Genomic DNA, 19,156 nt, shown 5'->3' on the forward strand with positions numbered 1-19,156 from the left:
GCATGGCTGTAACCAATTGATGGTAAGGATTGTTATCAAAAATTAGGAGGCAATTAAAGCACGGAAATTTTTCAAGCGTGTCAATCCTTCGCTCGTGGAAGTTTTTACAATATTTATTTATCCTTTTAGTTTTTTTTATCTTCTTTTCTCTGTAAAGTCTTTATTACCTCTCGTTGCATGCAATTGTTTTCATAAAGTTGCTATCAATGACATTAAATACTCATTATGATTGTAATCAATTGTTTCCTTTCTCTTCTGCATCCACCTGCTACCCCACTGGACCAAATCACGTCACACCAAAGGTATATATAATGTCATTTTTCACATTTTACACCCAAGTACTTCTTAGTATTTGCTATTTTTACTTTTGGCACCGGGGGTTCAGACTGCATGATATAATTAGGTTTCTATCCCCCTCTGTGCGACACTTCCCCTTACGATCCCCCCTCAGACCCAATTTATATCGTACCCCGGGGGCTCTACAGTAAATACAATAAAACAACCCCCCTATACCCTCCCCCGAATTGGATGACTTCATCAATTTTAAGGCGGTTCTGTTGGACCAGCTCCGAATCGGAGCGCTCGCTTCCACGCACGGCGCCGCGCGGTGGTGCGTGCACGCTGACGGGAGGAGGAGGTGGAGGAGAACCGAAGAGAGGCAGTGAGGACGCCTGCCTCCGTCGCGCGCACTCGACACTCGGAACCCGAACGCAACGGAACCCGAAACCCATCGGGACCCGGAACCCTGTCCGGACCGGATAGTGCACTTGGATTCTTGTGATATTTTTACGCACTTTGCACAGGAAAGGTAGGCGAATTTCGCTCTTATTTTACTCTAAAAAAACTATTATTACATCGTATTAACGACATTTCATCCCCTCTTAAATATATTTTCCATTTTTATGAGCAAAATTCCGAATGGAGTCCATTTGACCAGGTTCCGGATGAGCGCACGAAGCGGTCACGGCGAATTTCGCTAAAACGCACGCATGCGCACACGCACTTCCCCAAAGTGATTTTTTAACGGGAATTGATTTGATTTTGGCTTTGATGACGTAATCGAAAGGTTACTATTATTTAGAATGAACATATGAAAAATACTCACTGCTGCTAGTTGGGTTAATCCATTATTTATAACCGGTTAGCGATCTCATATCCTCCTGGTTAATAATTCAAACGCTATTTATGCGGGAGAACTCACTTATTTTAATTGTACACGCTACAAAGTACTTGTTTTAATATTCGTGCTTTCTATTTACATATAAAAGTCATCGACTGAATTCTTTTCGTGTATTTTACTTTATATATTATTTATATTAACGTTTATGATAAAAACTGACGTTATTATGTCACTAAAATAGAGTTGTTTGAACCGGAAGTCAACCCAGAGAGAAAATAGAACGCGGGGGCGGCCATTTTGTGGCTAATGCTAACAGGTAAACTTTATTTTCCGAAGCTAAACTTTCATTTAGTTGTTTATGAATTATCTTACGATGTAAATGGTATTAAAATCCAACCTGGGGGCGGCCATTTTATTGCTAATGCTAACAGGTCAACTTTATTTTCCGAAGCTAAACTTTCATTTAGTTGTTTATGAATTATCTTACAATGTAAATGGTATTGAAATCCAACCTGGGGGCGGCCATTTTATTGCCAATGCTAACAGGTAAACTTTATTATCCGAAGCTAAAACTTCATTTATTTGTTCATGAATTATCCTACGATGTAAACGGCATTAGAATCCAACCTGGGGGCGGCCATTTTATTGCTAATGCTAACAGGTGAACTTTATTTTCCGAAGCTAAACCTTCATTTAGTTGTTTATGAATTATCTTACGATGTAAATGGTATTAAAATCCAACCAGCCATTTTATTGCTAATGCTAACAGGTCAACTTTATTTTCCGAAGCTAAACTTTAATTTAGTTGTCTGGGTCAAGTGATTATAACTAAAGTCTTTTTTTATGAATTATTTTACAGGGAAAATGTATTAAAATCCAACTTGTGGGCGGCCATTTTGTTGCTAATGCTAACAGACAAACATTATTTTCCGAAGCTAGACTTTGAGTAGTCTGGGTCAACTGATTATTACTAAAGTATTTTTTTATGAATTATTTTACGAGGTAAACTGTATTAAAATCCAACCTGGGGGCGGCCATTTTGTGGCTAATGCTAGCAATCTATTTTCCAAAGTAGAACTTGTATGTAGTCGTCATGGGCAACTGTTTATTACTAACGTCTTTTTTAAATTAGTTATTTTCTGAAGCATAAATAAGAAAGGATATTCTAACAGGGGCGGCCATCTTGTGGCTAATGCTAGCAAGCAACTGCTAATCTGATGTTGATGGATAAGAATTCAGTGTGTTAAAGCGGAAGTCAACCCAAAAGAATGAAAATGTGTAAACAGTCTATTTATGAATTATTTTTTAAGATAAAAGGCAGGAAACATCAATCAGATGGCGGCCATTTTGTTGCTAATGCTAGCAGTAATAGCTAATTTTATAACTTCGGCTTAAACAATGTCAGTTAAAGCAGAAGTCAACCCAGAATAAGAAAAGTGGAAACAATCAGTTTTATCAATTTTTTGGTGGGGTAAAAATCCCTCAAGAGCGGCCATTTTGTTGCTAATGCTAGCAGTAATAGCTCATTTTCTAACTTCCGCTTTAACAGAGTCGGTTAAAGCGGAAGTCAAGCCAAAAAAACAAAGAATGTCTACTATTTTTTTGGGGTAAAAGGCAGGAGAAGCCAACCCAGCCATTTTGTTGCTAATGCTAGCAAGCAACAGCTAATCAGATTTGGCTGGACTCAAATCTGGCTGTTGAGAAAACAGTGAGAGAAAAGCCCAAGAGAAAAACGAGCTGCAGTTTGAAAAATGTCCACTGGTGTCATCAAAGAGAGGGGCGGGTTGCTCACAAGGTTTTGGAGCTGGATTTTTTTTTCTCTCTATTTCCTCCTGTTCTCTCTCTCTCTCTCTTTCTCTTTCTCTTTCTCTTTCTCTTTCTCTTTCTTTCTTTCTCTCTCTCTCTCTCTCTTTCTTTCTTTCTCTCTCTCTCTCTCTCTCTCTCTCTCTCTCTCTCTCTCTCACTCTTTCTATCTATTTTTCCCTCTCTCTTTGTTATTCTTTCTCTTCCTCTCTCTTTCTTCCCCTTTCTCTTTTTACATTTCTCTCATTCTCTCACTTTCTTTTTCTCGCCATCTCTTCTTTTCTTCTCTCTTTTTCTCTTTCCCTGTCCCTCTCTCTTTCTTTCTCTCTTTCTCTGGCCCTTTTTTCTCTTTCTCTCCCTCTCTTTTATTCTTTGTTTCTCTTCCTCTCTCTTTCTCCTTACAGATGTGTTTCTTTTATTCTTGTTTTTCTCTTTTTCATTTTCTCTCTCTCTCTCTCTCTCTCTCTCTCTCTCTCTCTCTCTCTCTCTCTCTCTCTCTCTCTCTCTCTCTCTCTCTCTCTCTCTCTCTCTTTTGTCTCTTTGTCTGTCTTTTCATATTTCTCTTTATGTCTCTTCATTTCTCCCTTTTGCTCTCTCTTTCTCTCTTTCTTCCTTTCTCTCTTTTTCTCCTTCGTTTTCACACTCTCTCTATCTCTTTACCTTTCTTTCTCCCTCATTATCCCTCTCATTATATCTCTATTTCTTTTTGCTCTCTGTCTCACTTTAATTTCCTCTTACTTTCTTTCTCTTCCTCCTTCTCTGTTTTTCTTTCTCTCTTTCTTGTCTTATTTTCTCTTTCTCTGCCTCTCTTTTTTTCTCTCTCTTCTTCTTTATTTCTCTCTCTCCCTCCCTTTCTTTCTTTTTCTGACTTTCTTCTTCTTCTTCTTCTCTCGTTGCCTTCTCCCCGTCAAGGACAAATTCGTTCGCATTGCTAGCGCTCCCGTGCGATGAGAGAGAAGCAGACTTTGCAGCGGCTCTCGAGGGACTCGAAGGGACTCGAACGTGTACAAAGAGGGAAGCCGTCCGCAAAGCCCAAACAAAAGACAAGAATGGCGTTGTCACGGCGACCGCATCGCACGCAAACACACAGAAGGCAAACACATTAGCCTTAGCGTATCGGTTACGCTCATTCAATAGCCCGCAGGTGCTTCGAAACTCTCTCTTTCTTTCTTCCTCTCTCTCTCTCCTTTGGTCTCTCTTTCTCTCTGTCCTTCTTTTTTCTTTTTTCTCTTTTGGTCTCTCTGTCTTTCTCTTTTCGTCCCTTTCTTTTTGCTTTATTTTTCTGTTCTCTTTCACTCTTTGTCTTTCTCTTTCTTTCCCTTTCCTTCATTCTTATTCTCTCTCTTTCTGTTCTCTCTTTTCTTCTTGTATTTTTTTCTCTATTTCCTTCTCTTTCATTCCTTTTCTCTCTCTCTCTCTCTCTCTCTCTCTCTCTCTTTTTCATCTTTTTATTTCTCGGCCTCTTTCTGTCTTTCTCACACACTCTCTTTATTTTCTCGTTCTTTCTTTCTCTCCCTCTCTCTCCCTTTCTTTCCTTTGCTCTCGTTCATTCTCACTTTCTTTTTCTTTAACTCTGTCTTTCTCTGTCTTTCTCTCTCGTTATTTATTTCTCTCTCTTTATTTCTCTCTATTTTTCATCTTTTTATTTCTCTGTCCCTTTCTGTCTTTCTTACCCTCTCTCTCTCTCTCTTTATTTCTCTTTTTTTCTTTCTTTTTCTCCCTCTCTCTTTCTCTCTCTCTCTCTCTCTCTCTCTCTCTCTCTTTACTTTGCCCTCATTCGTTCTCACTTTCCTTTGCTCTCTTTTTCTTTCTCTCTGTCTCTCTTTCTTTCTCTCTCTTTATTTATTTTTCTCTCTTTATTTCTCTTTTTCTCTCTTTCTCTCTTTTTCACATTTTTATTTCTCTGTCCCTTTCTGTCTTTATTTCTCTCTCTTTCTTTCTTTCTTTCTTTCTTTCTTTCTTTCTTTCTTTCTTTCTATTTTCTCTTACTCTCGTATTTTCCTCACTTTCTTTTGCTCCTTTTTCTTTCTCTCTTACTCTCTCTCCTTCCCTCTCTTTCTATTTTTATTTTTCTTTCTATCACTTTCCTTCTCTCTCCGTTTTTTTCCTCTCTTTCTCTTTCTCTCTCTCTTCACGGCAAACAATAAAAAACCCTCAAAAGGTGCGCGGCAAAGGCATTAGCATGAGATTGTCGCTCTCTCAATTGCTGGCAGGTGGTTAGAAACTCGATCGGAAGAAAAAAAATGTTTATCATGCAAATGGTTTCCCGCGCGACAAGCTAGCAGCTGGGGGAGAAGGGAACTGATATCCGGTCACCTTCGACGGTGATAATGGCGGAATTTGAATACGGCGTATAAATCACCTCCTCGATTTTTCTCAATATGCAAATATGTAAAGGAGTGGATAATGAGTTGATTTCTGGCAGCATGTTTTCGGTGATAACGGTTGAGGTAAAACTCCGCCTCTGCTCGAAAACGAAACTGCAGCTCTAGGTGCATGTTTATTTTTTAATACTAATCCCGATTGGTAATAGACTGGTTCTTTAGCGATTTGTGTGTCTATTTCTTGATAATCGCAAGCTTTGTTTACATGGTTATCATGTTTTGCTTCCGCTTTTAGCATCACTGAAAGCTTTGTGACCCTTGAGCTGGTGGAGTGGAATAGCAGGTAGATGCAGATGGGAGGGGCGGGGTGTCATGGATACAAAATAAAACTGCTTTTAAAACGAAGATTGTCAGGCCCTCAAAATCCTTGCTTACTTTTAATACAAATCCCAATTGTTGAAGATTTGCAGCCATATTCTTTGGCGCAGGTAAATGGATTTCCCTTCTTCGAATAACTTTGTTTCCGTGGTGATCATGTTTTCTCCTTTTAGCAGCACTGTAAACTTTGGGACCTACAATAGATATAAAAAGGAAAAAAAAGATTTACTTTTCATGTTTCACATGACTTGAGCTGGTCGAGTGGAGTAGCGGGTGGATGCAGAGAGGGGAGGAGATAGTGGATGAAAATGAAAATGTAGGATTAAATTAAAGAAAATGAAGAATTAGGATTTTCATGCCCTTAGAATATTTCCTTTCTCTAATTGTCTCCTTATTTTTTAAAATTAGTTACAGCCATATTCCTTAGCAAGGGTAACAATGAGTGTGCCTTCTTTGTGGTCCTTCGTTTCCATCGTTATCATGTTTTTACTTCTACCTTTAGCATCACCGCAAGCCTTCTTCGAATAACTTTGTTTCCAAGGTGATCATGTTTTCTCCTTTTAGCAGCATTGTAAACTTTGGGACCTATAGTAGATATAAAAAGAGAAAAAAAGATTACTTTTCATGTTTGACATGACTTGAGCTGGTCGAGTGGAGTAGCGGGTGGATGCAGAGAGGGGAGGGTATAGTGGATGAAAATGAAAATGTAAGATTAAATTAAATAAATGAAGAATTAGGATTTTCATGCCCTTAGAATATTTCCTTTCTCTAATTGTCTCCTTATTTTTAAGATTAGTTACAGCCATATTCCTTGGCAAGGGAAACAATGAGTGTGCCTTCTTTGTGGTCCTTCGTTTCCATCGTTATCATGTTTTTACTTCTACCTTTAGCATCACCGCAAGCTTTGGGGTTCAAAGCCATTAAATGTAGTACGAAAATACAAAATTTCCCAGCATTAAATAGGCATTTTATTACACACTGTAAAGTGAAAACGTTGCAAGGCGGGGTTACCATATCCCGGGGGTCGACTGAAAAGTGCAATTTTAACTTAAATCTTACAAGGGTAGAAATTTGTGTTTCCTCTTTTTTGATTACACAAGCTTTGTTTCCATGGTTATCATATTTTGCTTCTAGCATCATATCGAGTCTACGGACCCAAAGTGAAAACGTCATAAGGCGGGGTCGCTGTATCCTGGGGGTCTACTGTACCCGATCTATTCTTGAACTTTTCTCACTCTTTTGTTTCAGTTTTTGTCCCCCGGATCCAAACATGGGGCACGGACCAAGCAGGAAAGCCATGCCCTTCAATCCAGGAAGTCGCCGCAAAAACCGCATCCAGGAGGAAAACCTGAATCATTGATCTTCGCGGACCTTCGGGCGGGATCGGATATTTTTGCAGTCGGAGGGAAACAAATCTGAAGATAGTTAAAGACAGAACAATGTGGAATACAGGATGCATCGTTTTGGAAAGCTGCCCTGATCAGGTTTTCCTGTCCCTTTAAGAAGTCCTCGATCCGGTTCCTTGTGGTCTTCGTTCCTCTCGACCATGAATCCAAAAACCGTCCTGGGGAAGGTTCTCCTGCTCTGTACCTTGCTGGTCCTGACCTCGGGTTTGGAGTTCACTGGCTCCCAGGGTCAATGGGCTCGATACCAACGCTGGGACGCCAGTTCCCGAAGCGACCTTACCTTCCAGTTCAAGACCTCCCAGTCCGAAGGCCTGCTTCTGTACCTGGACGACGGCGGTTTTTGCGACTTCCTCCTCCTCACTCTCTCCGAGGGTCGGCTGCATCTCCGGTTTAGTATCGACTGCGCCGAGACCACCATAGTCTCGGAAAAGACGGTGGACGACGGTCGCTGGCACTTTGCCGCCATCAACCGGGACAACCTGAGAACTGGTCTGGCGGTGGACGGCAAGACCAGGACGGCGGAGGTCCGGCCTCAGCGGCAGTTCATGAAGATTGTGAGCGACCTGTTCCTGGGCGGGCTCCCGGGGGACATACGGGAAACCGCCATCACCCTGCCTTCGGTTCGAGATCTGGCCCCGTTCAAGGGGGTCATCACAGACCTGGTCTTTGGGAGTCAGCTGCCAGTGCTCGTCAACAGTCAGAAAGTACGCTTGGAGATGTTAGGACTTTGTACCGAGAACCCTTGCGAGAACGGAGGGATCTGTTCACTGACAGATGGTCAAACCTACTGCGACTGTTCCAGGACTGGATATGTAGGGCGGTACTGCACCCAAGGTAAGAGTTTTGTTCCTGTTTCGGTCGAAAACTGTGATATTTGGTTCTAGTTTTTGGTCTAAAATAAGGAAATCTAGTCAGAAACACTCATATTTGGGGATCTTGAGGAAATCGGTGTGTAGCGGCTCCACGCCACATAGGCAAACCTCCTCATTTGTATTCACGTCACACTGTACCTTTAAGGATTGCTTGTGATGACCAAAATGTAGCCTCGTGAAGACCTTGAAAATAACCCCTCCCCTAGATGCTGCATTTAATTTATTGGTGGAATATCTACCCATTCCAGACCTACTACCCCGAGCCACTTCATTCAGCTCATCCGACGGGATCCCGGCATTCCCTAAGCCACCTGCCTGTGGGACATGCCTGGAACACCTCCCGAGGGAGGCATCTAGGAGAAGTCTTTACCAAATGCCCTAACTACCTCAATTGGTTCCTCTTACTAACATGAAGATACAAATTATTGGCAGAGGATTTGGTGATCCAATTATCCACAAGGATGCCCAGACCAGACCGCATTATCCCCATCCACTTTGTCCTGCCCATCCGACAGGATTCCGAGGCGTTCCCAGACCAGGTAGTCTCTGGGTTGCCCCCGAGATCTCCTAATGGCTGGACATGCCTGGAACACCTTACAGGAGGTGTCCAGGAGGCATCCTTCCCAGATGCCCGGGCCACCTCAATTGGCTTTTCTCAACACTGAGTCAGGGATTCTGTTCTTTTGGTTCACAGTCCGTGGCCATAGGAGGGTAGGACTCAGGGCCTTCTTCAACACAACGGACCAGTACAGGGTCTGCATGATGGCAGATTTTGAACTGATCCGTTTGTTGATACTTAGACCCCTCCATATCCTTAATCCGGAACGGGTATACCAGCCTTTTCCGGCAGAGGACCACGGTCTCAGACTTGCTGGTGCAAATCCTGATCCCCAACCCTGAAAGGGCATACCACTCTTTTTTTGGCTGAGGACCACTATCTCTGACTAGAAGTTACAGATCTTCATTCCCAACCCTGAAATTGCATACCACCCTTTCCTGGCTGAAGACCACAGTGTGGACTTTGAGTTCCCTTTCCTGGCTGGAAACCACGGTCTGGAGTTTGAGGTCCTGATCTTTATTCCTGACCCAGAACGGGCATGGCAACCCTTTCCATGTAAAGTCCACAATCTCTGACATGAAGGTTCTGATCTTAATTCCTGACCTAGATAGGGCATGCCAGCCTTTCTCAGCTGAAGTCCACGGTCTGGTACTTTGAGGTCCTGATCTGTATTCCTGACCCAGGAAGGGCATGTCAACGTTTTCATTGCAAATACCGTAGGCTTTGACATGGAAGCTCTGATCGTAATTCCTGACCTAGATAGGGCATGCTACCCTTTCTCAGTTGAAGTCCACGGTCTCAGAACTATAGTTTCTGGTCCTCAAGCTAGCCGATTCATACTTGGAATCGCTCCATTGGGTATTAAAGGGGCCATTAAACAGGGACGGAACATTCCGAATCCGACTGTTTGGTACTAAAATTTCCAGAAAAACTTAAGAGTCCCAACTAGAGGAGACAAAAACCACAAGTGCTTCATGAGGCTTCATTTGTCCCCCAGTAGTTTTTAAGTGAACCGAACCAATAGAACCATCAGAAATCCAATCCAGGTCAGAATCTTCAAATTCCGCTCTTTATATAACTGAAATGACGAGACTTCTTTTCTCAAAGTTCTTGTTTCTCTGACTCATCTCCTGCAAGGACGTGCAGGAACCCCAAGGTACAAAATGTTTGGATGATGAACTTCATTTCCTCTTTTTTTCCCTCCACCAAGGTGATTGTTTTTTTTTTAGGTTAGGGAACGCGCACAATTCTCTGATCATGTGATGTCAGAGGAGCCGTTTGCAAATATTCGAGCGGCCTCGGCTCAGGAAATCAAGTCGCCCGCGGACTAGATTCCGAAATAGCTCGTCGCTGTTGGGTCATGGCGATTTTCTAGGGCGAATTTACCCATTTGGGGTCATGCAAAGACCTCTTGCATTCCTTTATTTTCCTTTTATTTTATTACTAAATTTTCAACACAAGGATACTGCTGAAAGTGTGAATTTCCCTACGGGGATGAATAAAGTAGCTCTCTATCTCTATCTATCTCTATCTACCTCTATCTATCTCTCTATCTTTATCTATCTCTATCTACCTCTATCTATCTCTCCATATCTCTACCTCTATCTATCTCTATCTACCTCTATCTATCTCTCTACCTCTATCTATCTCTATCTACCTCTATCTACCTCTATCTATCTCTCTATCTCCATCTATCTCTATCTCTATCTATATCGATATCTATCTCTCTATCCATCTCTGTCTTTATCTATCCCTATCTCTATCTCTCTCTATCTCTCTATCTATATCTATCTATCTCTATATCTATCTATCTCTATATCTCTATCTCTATCTCTATCTATCTCTATTTATCTATCTCTCTATATCTTTATTAATGTCTTTCTGTCTATCTCTTTTCATCTCTATCTGTCTCTATCTATATATCTATATCTATCTATTTCTATATCTATCTATATCTATATCTAGATCTCTATCTATCCCTATCTTTATCTATTTATATCCATATCTATCGATATCTATCTCTCTCTTTCTCTCTATCCCTCTATTTCTTTATCTCTATCCATCTCTATCTCTATCTCTATCTATCCCTCTATCTATCTCTATCTCTATCCATCTATCAATCTCTATATCTATCTATACATCTATCTATCTATCTATCTATCTATCTATCTATCTATCTATCTATCTATCTATCTATCTATCTCTATATATCTATCTATCTATCTATCTATCTATCGAAATGTTTTTCAAAAATCAACCAATCAAACAATAGCATTGTTTATTTAATCTAAAATTGAATTAAAGAAAATGTACGTTGGAAGTTGATAGAGACCACGCCCCCTGACCTGATTGGTACCAAATGGAAGAATCTTTAAAAAATAAATATCATATTTTCACGACTATAAGACGCACCTTATAGAAATAGTCGTCTATATACTCTAATCCCTCGCTACACCACTCTTTGTACTTCCTGGCCTTAGTGCATCAAGGGGTAGAAAATATTCCACGATTCATTATCCCCAATTGCATACTGCTGCAAGTGGGCTTCAGCAGATCACATTTTGTAGATGTCTCTTTTTTGCAGATTTGTCCACAAAAAGGTGAACTGCACTCATGCAGCCGCGATCCATTATCACCGACGTGTATTGCTGCGAGCGTGGGCTAGCAGAGCGCACGTTTAGCAGGCCTTGCGGGTCTTTTTTTTTTTGCTTTTCTGTCTGCTAAAAAGTGAACTGTACACATACGGCCACGGTCCATTATCCCCGACGTAAATCGCTGCAAGCGTGGGCAATCAGAGCACACTTTTAGCAGGCCTTGCGGTTGCTATTTTTGCTTCTCTGTTTGCTAAAACGTGAACTGTACTCATGCTGCCGCGATCCATTACCCCTGACGTAAATTGCTGCGAATGGGGGTCGACAGAGCGCACTTTTATCAGGCCTGGTGTTTTTTTGTTGTTGTTTTTTTTGCATTTCTGTCTGCCAAAAAGTGAAGTGTACACATGCTGCCGCGATCCATTATCCCTGACATAACTCACTGCGGGCGTGGGCCATCAGAGCGCACTTTTAGCAGGCCTTGCGGGTCTTTTTTTGCTTTCGTGTCTGCTGAATACTGAACTGTACTCGTGCGGCCACCATCCATTATCCCCGACGTAAATTGCTGCAAGCCGGGGTGGACAAAGCGCACTTTTATCAGGCCTGGTGTTTTTTTTATGCTTTTCTGTCTGCTAAAAATATCTCCAATATCTCCAACGTATATTGCTGCGAGCGGAGGCCAGCAGAGCGCACTTTAGTCCGGTGGCTCATTTTTGCTTTTCTGTTCGCCAAAAAATGAACTGCACTTAAAAGGCCTCAATCCATTATCCTCAATTGCATATTGCCGCGAGCAGGCACCTGCTGAAAGCACTTTAATCAGGTCAGGCGGTCGGGGGTGCAAATATGTGTCAGGCGTGATCCATTATCGCCAGTCTACTGTTAAACGTTACGGAAGGGGCCCTACTTTATGGATTTTCACATTTCACAGGGGTTTATGGTCCTCATTAACCGTGATAAACGAGGGATTGCAGTAAAAGGCGCACTGGACTATAAGGTGCATTACATTAAAACTAACAAATGTAACATCAACGGCCCGCAACGTAAACACCGAATCGTTTTGCTATTTTCTCCAAACGTAGCTGGTCGCCGTTTAGCTGCCACAAGCTAGCCGGCGGCCATTTTTTTTTTCAGAGCGGCACACCATGTGCCGCTTGCAAAGCAGCCGAGCGGCAGGACTGGAATTTTATATATAGATTTTTTGCTTTATCCTCACTTGCCCGCCGCTACTGCTAAGCACTCGGATCCATTCCAAGTCTCTTCAAGCCTTGATGTTGTGGTTTTAAAGGGACAGTGTGTGGTTTTTTGGCCACTCGATCAAGGGTCCTGAAGTCATTTGAGTTAGGGGCTCCTGAAGTTAGGGTACAAGTGAGGAGGGGCTGAATGAGCTTTTCTACAAAAATAGCGCTGATAAAAAAAAAAAAAAAACATACCGCTGTTTTTAAAGGGGCAGTGTTTTATATTTCTTCACTAGATGTCACTGTCATGTGTAGCGCAGGCAAAAATGAGTCCAAGGAAGCCTACAACCTATTGAAAGTGAGCAAAAAGCAGCCTTATTTAAAGAAAGATAAGAAGGGGAAAATCTTTTTTTTTTTTTAAAGAAAGAAAGAATAGGGAAGAAAAATTAGAATAAAAAGAAACACAAGAGGAAAAAAGGATAAAGGAAAATGGACATAAAGTAATATAAAAGGAACGAAAGGATTTAAAGAGGAAAAGGACAAAAACGAATAAAAAAGATCAGTTTTTCTTTTACTCTTTTGTAATTCTTTTCATTTTTATTTTCCTTTTTTCTCGAGTTTCACTTTTTGTTTGATTTTTTTCCTTTTCTTTTCTCTTTTTTTTTATTTTTGTCTCAAGTTTTGCTTTTTTTGTTTTTCACTTTTCTTTTTCCTTTTTTGTTTTTTTGTTCTTTTTAATCATTTTTTAATTTTCTTTCTTTCTATTTCTCTGTTTTCTCTCTCACTTTTCTTTTCCTTTCTTTGTGAGTTTCATTCATGTATTATTTTTATTTTTCTCTTTTCTTTTGTCCTCATTTTTTTATATTTTTGTTGTAATTCTTTCTTTCTGTTTCACTCTCTTGTTACTTTCTTCTTGAGTTTCACTTTTTGTCTTATTTTTTTATTTTTCTCTTCCTTTTGTTTTTTTCACATTTTTTTCTTTCCTTTTTTCCTTTTTCTCTTTCACTTTTCTTTTCCCTTACTATTTGTCATATTTTGTTTTTCTCTTTTTCTTTTTTGTCCTTTTTTCTTTTCTTTGTTAATTTATTTTTCCTCATTTCATGTTACAGGGTGCGTTTTGGTCACTTTAAGTCTCTGTAGTTTGTCTATCCGCACACGTTTTTATCAACACCAAAGAACACAGCGAAAATAATACACACTGTTCCTTGAAGATTCCTATTAGCATTTGGCTGGCCATGCGGCTGATTGTGGATGATGCAAAGGGGATAATTAGGAAGATAATGTCAACGGACTTTGCTAATTTGTCAGTGGAGCGAGACCACAAAGGCTGCCGGCTGAAATTTCTGCAAGCCCCCAAAAGAATCCCTTCTCTTTGACTTTTAAGCATATTGGGTCGCAAATCAACCGGACCAGGACATTTTCATAGCGATCATTCACAAATAGATAGATGGATATTTAGATAGATAGATATAGATAGATAGATAGAGACGGATGGATATTTAGACAGATAGATAGAGATAGATAGATGTATATTTAGATAGATATTTAGATATATAGATAGAGATAGATAGAGTGAGATCGAAAGATAGAGATACACAGACAGAGACATCGATAGATAGATAGATAGATGATATTTAGATAGATAGGTAGATAGAGATAGATAGATAGAGAGAGATGGAGATAGAGTGAGATAGAGAGAAAGAGATAGATAAATAGATAGATACTTTATTCATCCCGGTAGGGAAATTCAGACTTCCAGCAGTATACTTGTGTTGACAAATAAAATAAAAGGTATAGAATACAAAAATACCCAATATACCGTGTTGATATAGAGTATTTAAATAGTGCTATGGAAAATACACACTGTCATAAGAATAGGGTCATATGCAAATGTGGGGGTGTGGTTTAATGTGGGCTTTTACTCCCCCGGGTAGGGTTAAAGAGCCTCATGGCATGAGGAAGAAATCAACAAGACTGTGACAGCAGTCTGTCGCTGAAGCTGCTCTTCTGTTTGGAGATGATGCTGTGTAGTGGATGTAGCATAATATTTTGCTTTTTTAAAGTATTATTTCTGAAATTAAAATAAAATAAACTTACATTAGAATTTAATTATCATATTTTTTATTTGAAGGGATATTTTCAATGTTCTTTTCACAATATTTTGAATTACTTTATTTGTATTTTCCTATTTTGAATATCGGTTTTCTCTTAGTACACAAAGGATCACAAATCTGTTCTGAAATAAATAAATGTTCTTTCAGAACTCTTAAAACATTTTGCTTTTGAAGTATTCTTATTTCTCTAAATTACTTTGGAAAAAACTTACAGTACAATTTTATGATATATTTTTTGGTATTTTATTATTTTTTTAAATTAAAATATAATATAATTTTCTAGCTGTACATTATCTTTTTATTTTTTTATCTTCCATTTTAAATGTTTTTCTCATTATACAATACTTATAATTAATATATTTTATTACACTTTTTAAATCGGATTGTACTCTATTTTAATTATTTAATTATTATTTTCTAATTTTAGTTTTTTTGAAAAGGATTTTATTTTTGTTATCTTTATATTAAGTAATATTTTCTCATTTTACAATACATATTTTAAACCATTCTATTTTTCATTTAATAGTCTTGATTTGCTATTTTTTAAATTATTTAATTTTTTTGTCTTTATTCTTGAATACTATTTTCACATTTTGTTCTATTTTCGATTATTGTTGTTTTTTTTATTTTATTGTTATATATAATTTGCTGATTTCACTATATATTTAAGAATTTTATTTTTGTTTTTTTATCTTGTGCATTATATTCTAATTTTATTATATTTTTAGATTTTATCTCTCTATTTCAAAATATTCTATTTTTACTGTTTGTCTTTTTATTTTGAAATCTAAGTTTATTATCTCATTGTAGTTATGTTTTTTTAAATTATTATAATTTTTCTAATCCTTTTTATTTTGTGAGTTGAAATTCAATTTTCTGACTATAGTCTATTTTCAGTTATTGTATTTTCATTTTGATTGTTCGAAATCACTGATTATTTTATTTTATTTTGAAATTTAAAACGATAAATTAAAAATCTTCATTTCAATTTGTTACCAATTCAATATTTTTTTGAAAAATCAAATCAAAAATCAATTTGTCCCCCCCGTCCTTGGGCTCCACAAAGGGCCCGTTTTCGGCCCACGCGCCGCATGCCGGGTACCTTAGCACGCTAACGATTCAACAGACTGGCGATTAAATCCTGTGAACAGGTGCGCACACCTGTCTTTTTTGACGCTCCGTTGGTTGTTTTGCTGCTTCGCGCACATCTGTCAAGAATTTAGATTTCATAAGGAGGGCGCTAGCGCAAGCTAGCTTGCGCATGTCATTAGCCTCCAGCTGCTAGTCAAAACGGGCAGATGCTCTGCTAATAGAAGCCCGTTTTACCCTCAGCGCTAACAATGGCAGCTAGTTATGTGGCTTGAATAAGAAATGAGAATAAAAGTGGTCATTTTTTCTGCCACTAGGTGTCGTTAGTGCTTCCCGTTGGACAATCGTTTCATGCGTAGTTTGAACTTTCAAAATAAAATTGAGTTTCAGATTTGTACTTTTCATACAACAGGCAGATGGTTGGCTAACTATTAGCATGCTAGCTCCTCTAACCAAGGCAGCTAGTTTTTTTGGCTTGAATGAGAAATAAGATTTTTTTTTCTTATTTTTCTGCCACTAGGTGTTGTTAGTGCTTCCTGTTGGACAAACGTTTCATGTGTAGTATGAACTTTCAAATTAAAATTGAGTTTCAGATTTTTACTTTTCATACAACAGGCAGATGGTTGGCTAACTATTAGCACGCTAGCTCCTCTAACCAAGGCAGCTGTTTTTTTTTGGCTTGAACGAGAAATTAGATTTTTTTTCCTTTTTTTTCTGCCACTAGGTGTTGTTAGTGCTTCCTGTTGGACAAACGTTTCATGTGTAGTATGAACTTTCAAAATAAAATTGAGTTTCAGATTTTTACTTTTCATACAACAGGCAGATGGTTGGCTAACTATTAGCATGCTAGCTCCTCTAACCAAGGCAGCTAGTTTTTTTGGCTTGAATGGGAAATGAGATTTTTTTTTTCTGTTTTTTTGCCACTAGGTGTCATGAGTTTTTCCTGTCGGGTAATTGTAACAGGAACCATAGAAATTTTCGTTTTCGGAATCAGAGTGGCTAATACAGTATATGAAACGTTAAAAAAATGACCAGTTTTACCACTTTGTTTGCTAATAGTTAGCATGCTAGCCTATCAAGCTTAACAAAAGCAGCTAGTTATTTAGCTCAAATAAATTAGAAAATATAATTTTTAGGATAGATTAATGTACAGTAAGTATAAATTTATATTTCCGTCCGACTAGCTCTTACCTTTTCCTGCCACTAGGTGTCGTTAGCATGACCTGCTAGACAAAGATTACGGGAATAGTCCACCTTTTTTGGGCTAGAAGAAACATTAAAGATAAAATGGAGTTGTAGCGTTTCACTTTTGATAAAACAGGAAGACGTTTGGCTAATAGTTAGCGTGTTAGCTTTTCAAAGCTAGTCATTTGGCTAAAATCAAGAAGTAATTCAACAATGAGGAAGGATTCTTGGAAATAACTTGATTAAAAATAAACGTGTATTCACCCTATCGCATGGAAACATATATTTTTGTCAAAATAGCTAGTCCTTCGGTACTTTTTCTGGTGTCATTGGCGTTTGCCTGTTGGACATTACAGACAGGAACACAAAAGTGTTTTTTGCTGATTTGTGTATAACAATAAGGCAATTATGATTGTAGCTGATAGCTTATTGCTAGCTCCAGGAAGCTTTTTGTTAGAAAGAGTTTTTTTTTTCTCGTTTTCTTCGCTACTGAAATCAAATTTAAGCGAAGGATGCGTGACTCCCGCCTCTCACTGGCACGATGGGATTCTTTTGGTCTTTTTTTGGTCTTTTTTCCCCCTCCCACGATAGTAATGAGGCCAAACGATATGGGAAGTGAACGCACGCGGGATGATTCACCAATTTAGACGGTTATTCTCGTCCGCGTGCAAGATCCTTCAAACGTAGCATGACGCTTGCTTTCTTATGCATGATTCGTTTTTTTTCATTGGAATTTGCGGGACTTGCTAGGTCTTTGCATTCTTAGGCGAGTTGCGGTAGTGTGGCGTTAACAGGGGTGTCAAAGAGACAGCCCGAGGGCAGAATCAGGCTTGCTAAGGGATGGAATCCGGCCCGCGAGGTAACGCTGAGAGAAGGGCAAGAGAAAAACGAGCTGCAGGTTGAAATATGTCCACTTGATGTTGCCAGGTGCCTGTCACAAAGACTCTGTACTTGTATTTTTTTCTCTCTCTCTCTGTTTTCTTCCCTTTTTCGCTCACTCTCTGTCTTTCTCTCTTTTACACTCTCTGTCTTTGTTCCTCTTTGTCTCTTTCGCCCTCTGTGTTCGTTTACCTTCTTTTGCTCTCTCTTTTCTCTATCACTCTCTTGCTTTCCCCTTCTCTCTTTAGCTCCTCTTTTCTCTCCTCCCATCTTTCTTTCTTTCAATTTCTCTATGAAATTCTTTCTCTCTCTCTTTCCCCCCTCTCACTATTTTTGTTTTTATCTCTTTTGTTTCTCACAATCTCTCTTTCTCTCTCTTTTCCTCTCCTTTTTCTCTCTTTTACTCTCTCTGTCTCTCTTTTTCTCTGTCCTTGTTCCTCTTTGTCTCTTTCTCCCTCTGTGTCCTTTTACCTTCTTTTGCTCTCTTTTCTCTCTTTCTCTCTTTGTCTTGCTTTCCCCTTTTCTCTTTTTCTCCTCTTTTCTCTCCTCTCTTTCTCTCTTTCAACTTTTCTTTGAATTTTTTTCTCTCTTTCCCCCTCTCTCGCTATTTCTCTTTTATATCTCTTTTGTTTCTCACAATCTCTCTCTCTCTCTCTCTTTTTTTCCCCTCTCTTTTTCCCTCACTCTTTGTCTTTCTTTTTTGTAGTTTTTCTATAGTATTTTTTATTTTCCAAGTTGAAGCATAATAATATATTATTTCCCTGTTTTCAAGAACTAAATTTGATACTTGCTTTACTAGTCATTTGGTATATATTTTAGGTATTTCCGCAGTAGTATTTTTTATTGTAGTATTACTGTCGTAGTATTTCTGTAGTATTTTTTATTTTTAAGAATTTAAGCAAAATAATCTATTATATTCCTCTTTTTAAGAACTGAAGTTGATACTTAATTTTGTATCATTTTTGATTTTTTTGTAGTATTTCTGCAATGCTATTTTTTATTGTAGTATCACTGTGGTAGTATTTTTGTTGCTATTGTATTTTTTTATTTTTAGAATGAAAGAAAAATAATCAATTATATTCCTGTTTTTCAGAACTGAATTTGGTACTTAGTTTACTAGTCATTTGATGTTTTTTGTAGTATTTCTGAAGTAGTATTTTTTATTATAGCATCACTGTGGTAATATTTCTGTAGTATTGCTATAATATATATATATATATATTTTAGAATGAAGCAAAATAATCTATTATATTCCTGCTTTTAAGAACTGAATTTGATACTTAGTTTTGTATCATTTTTGAATTCTTTGTAGTATTTCAGCAGCAGTATTTTTACTGTAGTCTTACTGTAGTAGTATTTCTGTAGTATTGCTATAGTATTTTTTCTTTTAGAATGAAAGCAAAATAATCTATCATATTCCTGTTTTCAAGAACTGAATTTGATACTTAGTTTGTGATCATTTTTTAATTTTTTGTAGTATTTCTGCAGTAGTATTTTTATTGTAGTATTACTGTAGTAGTATTTTTGTAGTATTGCTATAATATATTTTTTCATTTTTTTAGAATGAAAGCAAAATAATCTATTGTAGTCCTGTTTTTAAGAACAGAATTTGATACTTAGTTTTGGATCAGTTTTGATTTTTTTTTGTAGTATTTCTGCAG

The 19,156-nt window shown here is 38.3% G+C and overlaps 1 protein-coding gene across 11 annotated transcripts in view; it reads left to right on the plus strand.

Moving 5' to 3' along the window:
• The first annotated feature begins 659 nt into the window (after positions 1–659).
• Positions 660–19,156, plus strand: part of nrxn3b (neurexin 3b) — a 234,772-nt gene continuing 216,275 nt past the window's right edge. For all 11 annotated transcript variants that reach the window (XR_015848352.1, XM_088325668.1, XM_088325677.1 and 8 more), the window contains exons 1-2: positions 660–808; positions 6,874–7,865. Coding sequence is in view for 10 of the 11 variants with exons in the window: in XM_088325668.1 (XP_088181794.1) it covers positions 7,172–7,865 (694 nt within the window). In the remaining variant the exon portion in view is untranslated. The remainder of the gene's footprint in view (positions 809–6,873; positions 7,866–19,156) is intronic.

This window comes from Urocampus carinirostris, chromosome 20 (assembly GCF_059441175.1).
Source record: "Urocampus carinirostris isolate Australia breed hairy pipefish chromosome 20, RoL_Ucar_1.0, whole genome shotgun sequence".
NCBI lineage: Eukaryota > Metazoa > Chordata > Actinopteri > Syngnathiformes > Syngnathidae > Urocampus > Urocampus carinirostris.